Here is an 11,283-nt window from a genome sequence, read left to right as displayed (position 1 = left end):
CTAGACATTTTCGTGCATACGGTGGCTGTGTGTTCCAAATTTACTGCCAGCACTGAAAATGCTACAGTTTACGTTACGTGCACTATAGATTTTCAGTGCTGGCAGTCAATTTTGGAACACAGGAGGTGGCATCGGCGTTACAACGTGCTTAGGTCTGTTCGCGTTACTTGAAATTTCCAAAAATTTTTGCACTTAAAACGAGATAATGCGGGGTCTACAATAGAAGTCGTAACAGTCGTAAGGTCTTACCAATCACAATCGAGTATTCCCCTGTTATAATCGAATGACAGGGGAATGCTCGACTGTGGTTGGTCAGTTCTTGTACTCTGACCCAATTCTAATCTTCGGTGGAAACTTAAGGTTTGTTCCTATCGCATGTTCCAACACGTTCCAATATGCTCCTACCATAGTTCTTACTCACTCCAACGCGCTTGATAGAGTGAGTAGGAGCATGTTGGAGCATGTTGGAGCATGTTGAAACTTGCAACGCGAACAAACCTTTAGTCAATGTCGACATCGTTATGTGTCGTTACGCAGCTTTTTCATCATATAAAATATCGCAAAACTTTTTGCACTCAAATAGATATATATATATATGTATATACATATTTAATCAGGGTTGGAAAAGTTACTAAGTAAGTTATTTATGTATTTGAGTACAAAAAGTTGTACGAAATTGGAGCAAATGGTTAAAGGTAATATAAAAAATAACTCATTATACTCAATTTCTATAATAAATGCATATAAAGTAATCTAAAAGGTAACTTATAAGTAACTTATAAAATGACTTTTAAATGACCTTTAAGGTGCCATTAGGTGTCTACAACATGCGAAATAATGGTTTAAGAAGTAAGAGTAAGAAATTGACCAATCACAGTCGATTATTCTTCTCACATTCGACTGTGACTGTGTTCCAAAATTGACTGCCAATACTGAAAATCTATAGTGCATGTAACATAAACTGTAGCATTTTCAGTGCTGGCAGTAAATTTGGAACACAATCTTTGATTGGTCAATTTCTTACTATATTTCTTAAACCGAGCTTACTACGTGTAAGCTCGGTAATTGTAGACGGGCCTTTACATGGAAACGTCGAGAGTCGAACATCGTGAGCTTACTATTTGCTAAAAACAGGTCACGTGATCGAAATTGACGAATAGCAAGCTCACGATGCTCGATGCTTGACGCTGTCATATAAAAGTACCTTTATATCATGTGCCGATAGTGAAATCTGATAAAATTCTGATTCCATGATGTTCTAGCTGGAGAAACAGATTATGGTGGTTGGACAAAGATTTTTAAAGTATTTTTAAAGTATTTTTTTATGTAGTTACATAAAAGCCAGAATGCAGGTTTCCGCACCAAATAATATAAAAATCTATAATCTTAGCTCTGGAAAATCGCTTCCTGAGGTAAAATTTTATTTATGCTGTGTGCAAGATCGTTTTTAGGTTAAGCATAACATCTCAACGTGTATTTTTATTCTTTATAGTGGTTATCTGAGCGAAAACGAAGAAGTTTATCGAAGAATGTCGGTAAGAATTAGACCAATAAACATGCAAATAAATATAAATATTTCGTTTAAATTTTTTATTTAGATTTTAGCGAATTTGTATGTACTTGTTTCCTTTTTATATCAAAAACAAGATTGGAAAAATAAAAATCATCAATTGGCATTAAAAGAAATATATGAATACTTAAAAAGTATTCGTCTTTGTAATCTTATATGTGCCATCAAAGGATATTGTTGACGTATAAGGAGTAATGAAATATGAATAACAATTTATAAATTTTATTCTATACAACAAATAAAACAAGTAGAGGATTTTATTTAGACAGTTACTTTATCTAAAACTTTGCAATTAATTACTTTTTTAATTTAATCCTACAATTATATTTTAATAATTGCTGTTTTTATATTAATAAGAGATAATTTTTTAAATCTTTGTTTTCTTTGCAAAAAGAAAATAAAGAGAAGTATATTTTTATCAAAGTCTAAATAGAAATTTATAAACGAGATATTTCTGATTCTTACTATTTCCAAATATATCTAATGTTTTATTTATCATCAGACATACGACGACGTATTGAACTTATACAAGACTTTGACATGCCTGGCATAAGCACATCTATTAGAGTTTCTAAAGATGAGCAGTACATTCTTGCAACAGGGATTTATAAACCACGTATAAAATGTTTTGATGTACATAATTTGGCATTGAAATTTGAGAGATGTTTTGATTCTGAAATAATTACTTTTGAAACAATATCGGATGACTACAGCAAAGTAAGTATAATTGTTGAAAATCTGCAAAATAATTTATACAAAGTATGTAGACTCACATGCATGTTCTATTATTTTAAATTTTTAGTTATTAAGTTAATTTAATTAAAATAATGAATATATGATAGTAAAAATTATGACTTTATTTATATTGTTGGCCATATTATTTAATAGTTTCTTATGATATTTAATAAATTTTTATGATATAAAGTTGTAATATTAAATTGGAAATATTTTAAAGCAATTTTTATGATATAAAGTTGGACATATGTAATATAATTTTCGAAGTTAATACATTTTCACTGATAAGGACAAAACAATTGATGGTATTCAAAATAGATATTGAGCATTAATCAAAATGTATGACTAAATATGTATAATATATTTTTGTAACTGCTTTTTTATTAATTAAAGTTTCTGTATAGACATAAACAAAAAAAAAGAAAATTAATAAAATATGATTTTTGTGAAAATTAGTTTTTTTATAACTTGTTTTATTTTATGCCTGACAATTAAATCTTCTAGTATGTGTTCTGATTGTGTGTTTTTGAATAACGATATATATAATATTAAAAAACGACATCCATAACTACTAGAAAATAAAGTATAATATGAAAAATTTAAGTCACTCATTTTTTTTGCTTGCTACTATATAAGGATTGATTAGAATCAAAATAATTTTATTGAATTTATCACGGTCTTTTTTAGATAATATTTCTGCAATGCGATCGTAGTGTTGAGTTTCATGCTGCTCATGGAAGATATTATAAGCTCAGAGTACCAAACTTTGGAAGAGATCTGAAATATCATTATCCATCATGTGATGTTTTCATTGTAGGCGATAGGTCAGTTTTTAGAAATTTTAAGCAATTAGTATTATGATCATATTGAATTAAATTTACAGTATAAAGGTACACACACATACACACACACAAAAACGTGAAACGTCTCTTATAAAATGAAAAAGAATTATTACGGAACATATTTTTGCAGTAATAAGATATATAGGATAAATCTCGAACGTGGTCAATTTTTGCAATCGTTTGAAACGGAAGCAACATCGATAAATAAGTGCGAGATAAATCCGTTGCATCATTTACTCACAGTTGGCACTCAGGAAGGAAAAATAGAAGCTTGGGATCCAAGAGTGAGGAATAAAGTGGGCGTACTTGATTGTGTTCTGCATTGCATTACTCAAGATAAGTAAGATATAACAATAGAATTTACTCTTTATTGGAATCTAATTTCTAGATTGATACAATTAACCTTTTTTAAATCAGTTTGCAAACAGTTCCCGCAATTACCGCTTTGAAATTTCAAGGAGGATTGAATTTAGGAGTTGGTACATCAACAGGACATGTATTGATATATGATATAAGATCTAATAAACCACTTTTAGTTAAAGATCATATGTACGGATTACCGATCAAATGTATAGATTTCCACCAAAAGATGGATCTTGTTTATTCCATGGACAGTTCCATTATAAAAATATGGAAGAAGGATAGTGTGAGTAAAATTTACTTTATTTAAAGTTAAGCTTTACAGGGCCAAAATATACGATATAATCACGAAATCGTGATTCTACAGTTTAAAATAAATTAAAATGATAAGCTTTTTGAAGCTTCGTTTTCGAGAAAAAGAATTTTGAAGGAATTTTGAAATTATTCTTAAATTAAAAAGACAATTGGAAATATTTTGTCCCTGTAAATCAAAATGTAAGCTGTAAAATATTTTTTTATCGTACAATAGGAATCTCAAAATTATTTTTCTTTATTTAGGGTAAACTTTATACTTCTATAGAAGCTCAGCATAATTTCAATGATTTATCTGTCATGCCGGACAGTGGTATGTTGCTGACAGCTAATGAAAGTGCGAAAATGCAAGTATATTACATTCCCAGTCTTGGTCCTGCCCCATACTGGTGCAGTTTCCTTGACAATCTTACGGAGGAATTGGAGGAACTGAATTATGATATCATCTATGATGATTACAAATTTGTAACCGATAAGGAATTGGACGAATTAAGTCTTTCACATTTAAAGGGCACTAATTTACTCAGAGCTTATATGCACGGTTACTTTATGGATATCCGATTATATAGGAAAGCAAGGGATGTAATGAAACCATTTGAATTCGAAGAATACAAAAAAAAGAGAATTCGTGACAGGATTAAAGAGGAGGCCGTCAGCAGAGTACAAGTATGTTTTAATTTGATTTTATTTTTGTATAGCTACTTAATCTATCAAGTTCTATTTTCAATTCATGTATTTCAAAAATCAATATTAATTTTATTAATTTACATAATCTCTTTTTTGAAATAAAAAACAGATACAAAAACTACCAAGTGTGAATCAAGAGTTAGCATTGAAACTGATAGAGAATACAAATATTAATAATAAAAAGAAACAAACGTCTTCTAATCTGCTGAAAGACGAAAGATTTAAAGCTCTCTTTAACAATCCTGATTTCCAAGTCGATAAAAACTCCGAGGAATACGCTTTATTGAATCCTGTTGTCTCTCAACTTGCTAAAAATAAAGCTAAAAAATTGAAACGACAATTGGCGAATGAAGAAGAGGAAGAAGAAAATAAAATTTATGAGGATAAATCAAAAGGTAAAAAAATTCAAAGTAATGTTTTTCTGTGGAGTCATATATATATATACACACATACATTTACACATATATATATAAATTTTCTTATGCATATATTTCTTTTAAAGGCAATAGTTCTGATGAGAGCTTTATTCACGACAGCTCCGACAATGATAGCTCAGATGATGAGAAACAATGGGTTAAAGAAGTTCAAAAGAATTATCGATTAATAAAGAAAAACGAAAGAGAAAGAGAACAGCAAAATGAAGACAATATTAACCTGATTCCAAAGGATGAATTGAAGATAGATGAAATCAAGAATCAAGTCAAGTTCGAGGATGGCGGTCCACAAAAGAAAAAACAGAATAAGTACAGAACAATACTGATCTTGTCTTGATTTGTTAAGTATTACACATTTGGATTTCGAATCATTTAAAATTATGTTATAATGTTCTGCGCAGGGCGACATTCGGTGCAAGATTGGAAAATGAAGAAACGCACAATGTAAAAGTCTCCGGTTCGCGTGGTAGTAAAGAGATGACTTTTGTTATTGGAAAAGTATATTCATTAATATTCAATTTAATTACAGATCGAAACATACTTTATGTTACTGTCTTTTATTTTTTTTCTTGTAGAAAAAACAACACCCAGAAATGAAACGCCGCAGAATAGAATACAATGTGTTACGACCCGCAGGAAGTATTTTAAGGAAGAAACGTTAATTTATGTATTTACGAATGTTAATATTAAAAATAAAAATGTTAATTTATTAATATCTTTGTATTAAAAAATACTGTAAATATAAAATTTTTTAAATTTATTTTTACTTGTTACTTTGCTTTATAATGCGCGCCGTGTTCTTACAAACGTAGTGACTTACTTAACCGTGATGCACGTGAATATCTCCGAGTAAAGGTGAAATGTCATCTTGGCAAACTGATATAATTTATATTCATATGTAGAGTGAGCCACATGTCAAACTATTGATATAAATATTTTCTTTCCATGTTCGAAAACAGTGTATTACTTGGCCAAAGGCCATTGTCTTATTCAAATGGCGTCGGTGAGTTACTACTATATTAATTGATTAAATTGATTTTTCCATAAATCCAATTAATAGATCGTGCAATCTTAAAACTTTGCACATGAGATGTTACAACAGATCGATATGTAACCTTCCCCGATGTATCAACTTGTTAATCTTCGTGCTTAATATGTTTAGTAATTGTAGAACCTTGTTTTGATTTCAATAATAAGTTTCAATATTAAGCAATTAATTTATTTTTTGCATTTCCTTCAAAAAAAAATCGATATAATTTCAAAATTATTGAGAAACTCATATAAAACATTACTTTCTTGTCATATTATAATTTATAATTTTATTTTATAAAACTATTATATATCAGTGAGATAATTCTCAGATGAAAATTTTATAAAAGTTACATTTCAGTGCGTGAGTACGTACGTGTGTGCGTCATACATACAAATGCGCACGTACGTACGCACGCATTCACATATTTTCGCTACTTTTAAGATATTTTTTTCTTGAGATATTTTAAGACATTTATTGAAATAAGTACAATAAATATCATTCATAGGTAGACTGTAATAATAAGCGTAAGAATGATACAAATCTACCTCAACAAAATCATGAAGAATATACGGAGATCTTCGTACCATCTCTATTAACAAGTATAACAACAGCTTTTCAAAGCACAGATGTAAGCAGTATATTGTTAGAATAACAATTTTTACAATAAACAATCCTTTGTTTTATTGTGTACGTTTTATAGTATGTAATATGAAATTTTGTTTATTCTTAAATTAACACGATTTGTCTGTTGTACAGCAAGTAGATGAAATTACGGAAGATTACGAGAACTTCATTAGTACATCAGCTGTACTTCATTATTGTAAACATAAAATATTGAGACCTTACTTGAGGTTATTGGGAGTGATGGGATTGAGACCAATTAACAGTGATGACTCCGATCATTTTCTGCGATGTTCGATTTTATCGAATCTTCATACAATTCAAGTTACTATATTTATATGTATTGGATATATTTTACAATACATGGCTTGCTTCAGGTAATTTATTACCTTTACATGTGTTATATCAGCATAATAAAATAGAAATTATAAGTGAATATACACATACATGAGCTTCATATTACAAATTGCATAATTTTTTTTACAAGCAACTGTTTTTTTCATATAAATTAATTTATCTTATTATTCTATATATAATAGCAATATATAATATAAATAAATTATATAATATATAAAATACTATTATAAAGCCAAAATGCATAAAAAATAAATATTTTGCGAAATATCTTATATTTTCTATTAAAATGTACCAGAATAAAGTATAAACTCGTGAATTATTTTGATTTTGTGATAACTGCAGTACCTTAATATTTTTATATGCAGAATAATTGTAGAGACATTACGTAAATAAATCATATCGTGATATTTAAAAAATGGCGACAATCTTTATGGGATCTTGAAAAATCGATTTTTTCAAAAATTCATTTCATCATTATTTGTCGCCCTTTAGATAATGCAACTTTTGTTTGGAACATTTTTTTCTAAAATGCTTTTTCTTTTCAAGATATTAAAATCTCAATTTAAATACCTCACCCTGTATATATAATTATATCATGCGATATGTGTATATATGTAACTATATCACAAGATTTTTCATCTCTTCTATATATACATTTCAATATATTATTAACTTGTTTAATTCATAATTAAAAACAATTAAAATCAAATATAGATATTATTTAATTCAATTTTTATTTTCGATTTTTAAGTGCTATAATAAAATGAGTGGTAAAATAAAAATAATTATCATTTTCAGACGAGACCGAGGATTCTGTTACAAAGTATCCTTGGAACAAAATACATTAGACGTCAGCGAGGAACAGACGCAGGAACCGTCCTGTTATGGAAATGTGATATTCAGCTATTTAATCCCAAGTATATTACATTTAATAGCGTATTTATATACGATATATTTATTTCGCGTCAAGGAAAATGAACAACTACAGAATCTAATGGAAAGAGCGTTTCTGCTCTCCTCGAATCCGATAAATCATGGCAATCAAAAGCGTCTTGTACACATACTATGGCTATTCATAGCATTAAGTATAGTATGGATAATCATGGCACTGGTTACAGTGAATATTCAAATGGCAGAAAGAAATATTGTATTTCAATGGGTGGAAAATAGGTTATTACTTATTATAGTTACAAACGATTCATGCTGAATGAAATGTTGCTCCGAAGGATAATTAAATTAAAATATTCATATTTTGTCTTCTCTCTACAGTTCATATCAAGTAAAAATAATGTTAAAAGTATTCTTAATCATCTGCACCTTATGGCATGATATGGTCCAGGGAACCATTATAACAAGCTACTGTCTGCAAGGACAGCTATTGATGTCACATCTTTACTTTTTACGCGGAAAGCTGCTCCAACATATTCTACTGCCTATCGACTGGATGAGGGTCTGCGATTTATTGCATACAATATAATCTTTTATTTTACATTTGAAGAAAGAAATGAACAAATATCAAAATTACAAGGCCAGTAGGAACTTAAAGCATAAACTGTTTCTCTAAATTACTGTGTAAACATACGTGTGATAAAACGATCTTTTTTTCTTTACGCACAATTTAAAGAGTCTCACCCTGACTCCTTGTGCACATAAAAGATTCTTCAGTTTGAAATCAATTTTAACTTGATGTTCTATAATTCTATATTATATTTTATATTTTATTGTAATTTATAATGTAACGTTTATCTATTACATAAAAATTTGAAATAAAAAAAAATTTATATAATTAATATAATTATATATAAATTTTTTTCCATGTAATTTTATGACTTTTTAGAAGATTTCTTAAATTTTTTATATGAATTCAAACATTTTTAAGAATGGTGAAAAATTTACATCTTTCAATCAAATTTACATCTAATACATATATACGTATTTTAAATAAATTTATTTATCTTAGAAATGACTGCGCATCGATTATTTTCGGTCTTTTAACACAATCAATCTAAAACATTAATAATTTTCCCAAATTATTTAATTAGATTTTTTATTTGATGCTACTAACATCTTAAAACGTGTAAAGAACTTATTACGAAAAATATTACCTCTGGATAATTATTAATATTTCAGATTGATTGTGTTGAAAGACCGAAAATAATCGGCGCGCAGTGATTTCTGAGATAAATTTATTTAAAATACACATATATGTATATATATATTAGTCTAACATCCAATTTTAACCGTAATAGGCGCTTCTTCATATTGAGATGATTTATTCAAATAAACGGTCCTATTTCTAATCTTAATATTGTTTTGTAGTTTGCCTATAGAATCAATTATTATTCGGCTTAATCGATTTGTTCGTTTATTCTATCAATATGTTTCCCTCTGTTTGTGACTTACAGGATATCGATGAATTCAAGAAACTGTTGAAATACTTTAATGACGAATTAGGCCCAGCTGTCTGCATTTATACTATAGTTAATCTGTCATGGGCAGTTGCGGGTATCATATGGTTATTTCAATATTATATCAACAATGGAGACACTAATCATGTTACATATGTTAATGTAATGAATGTTGTATTATGGATTTTGATTTCAATCGCTCCATTTATACAGGTATATAACATTACCGTGTTACGTTTCTCCTATTTGATTCAATAATATATTACCAGAATTATATGATGTGGATAGTAATTCGAACAGCACGTATATCTATAATCGAGATATAAGACGTCTTTTAGTAAATATTTTATGTCCTGTTTTGAACATGCATACTATCTGGGAACTAGCTAAGAAGTTAGGAGTTGAATATATATAACAAAGTTAAAGAGTATAAAGAGTAGATTATTGTAACTACATAAGTATCAACAGCTAAAACAGCTATAGATTAGTATTAGGACCTTATTAATGAGACACATAATTTTGCTATTTATGCTTTTAATTGATTTATAGCCTTTTATTATATAATCAAAAATATCTAACTTCTTTTTGTCCTCCAACCCATAAGATTCATTTCTATGTTCAGGACACCTTTGCCCAGTGATGGTATATGTAAGAATGGTTCTCGCACTGTAGGTACTGTGCCCACTTATTTGATATCTAGAATATAGCCAATTATATATCTTGCTGAAAACATATCTTCTATAGAGGATGTTATAGTGACATATTTTTCAGCTTCGATAGTTCTGATGATGAACTATGACATCTTGAAAAGATTATAAGACTGCTTTCTGCAAGAGTTTGAGGATCTAAAACTACTTAATTATATTATACAATCATATTATACGTAATTATAATTAAAATTGTAATAAAAAATCTTACAATTATTTGAATAAATTAGATATAATCAATTATAATTATAATCATAGGATTTTGGCGTTTTCAAAACAATTAATCTGTATAGAAAGACAATAATACGGATGACACATGTTACAAGTGCGCGGCGCACATGTTGTAAGTGCGCGCTCTTAAAAAAAATTATGCTACACAAAAAATTTTGTCATGTTAATTATTTATCTTTATTTTATTTTACGGTTGTCGCTTAAGATTCAAGCTTTCATTCGAGCTAATATCCGAATTTTTATGATATCTCATTTTTTAAAACAATTTCAAATATGCGTTTTTTTTACTTTTAATCCCGTTTTTCTCAAAAAACCTGATATGTGCTGTAGTATTTTTAATTATGAATTTGTAATATATCTATGGAAAAGCCTTATTAAAATCACCTGCTATGTCATGAAATAAAATCCTTGTTATACAGTGATAATTAATAACTGTACGCGATTGGTTTGAAATGGGCGAAGTTCTTTATACGTTCCATATTGTAATTATTTTTAATTGTGATAAATATTTTTTAAACTTAATTATTAATTTAAGTTAATTTAACTTTTAACTAAATTTATTTATGTAACTTAACGTAACCAAATTAATTTTATAGGCCATTAACTTTAAAGTAACTTTTGATTAAGAAATATAAATTAATTTACGCAATATATATATAAAAATTTTATATATATATATCTTAAATATATACATATTCTGTTTTTAGGCTGCTCGCTTAACGAATGCCTGTTCCATGATTCGAGCTGTGGGACACGAGATACGTATACGGCCGTTCGTGTATCAAACCACTCCAGGCGAGGATCTCGATAGTATACTCTTGTATACGTCTTCTTTAAAAATGGGCGCCAAGCTGTTCAAGATCCCTATCAAGAGTAGATATTTATGTCTTCTGTTAACTATTGGCAGTATTTCTATTCTCACTTTAGGACAGTGCGAGTTTTTCTCGTAATTATGTAATACTTCAATTGAAAAGCTATGTGCTGTG

General features: G+C 28.6%; 1 protein-coding gene across 1 annotated transcript; it reads left to right on the top strand.

Moving 5' to 3' along the window:
- The first annotated feature begins 1,265 nt into the window (after positions 1-1,265).
- On the top strand, positions 1,266-11,282 carry l(2)34Fd (nucleolar protein 10 lethal (2) 34Fd). Its single transcript, XM_018459882.1, has 16 exons — positions 1,266-1,412; positions 1,493-1,535; positions 2,073-2,287; positions 2,993-3,129; positions 3,278-3,487; positions 3,565-3,793; positions 4,066-4,485; positions 4,616-4,901; positions 5,009-5,249; positions 5,342-5,438; positions 6,479-6,601; positions 6,730-6,971; positions 7,750-8,121; positions 8,221-8,401; positions 9,357-9,572; positions 11,005-11,282. Exons 1-16 carry the CDS (start codon positions 1,347-1,349, stop codon positions 11,245-11,247), a joined length of 3,321 nt encoding a protein of 1,106 aa, XP_018315384.1. The 5' UTR covers positions 1,266-1,346; the 3' UTR covers positions 11,248-11,282.
- Position 11,283: the final 1 nt, after the last annotated feature.

Source organism: Mycetomoellerius zeteki, unplaced genomic scaffold (assembly GCF_001594055.1).
Source record: "Mycetomoellerius zeteki isolate Tzet28-1 unplaced genomic scaffold, Tzet1.0 scaffold89, whole genome shotgun sequence".
Classification (NCBI taxonomy): domain Eukaryota; kingdom Metazoa; phylum Arthropoda; class Insecta; order Hymenoptera; family Formicidae; genus Mycetomoellerius; species Mycetomoellerius zeteki.
Note: the sequence above shows the minus strand (reverse complement) of the source record. Positions and strands in the feature narration are given on the sequence as shown.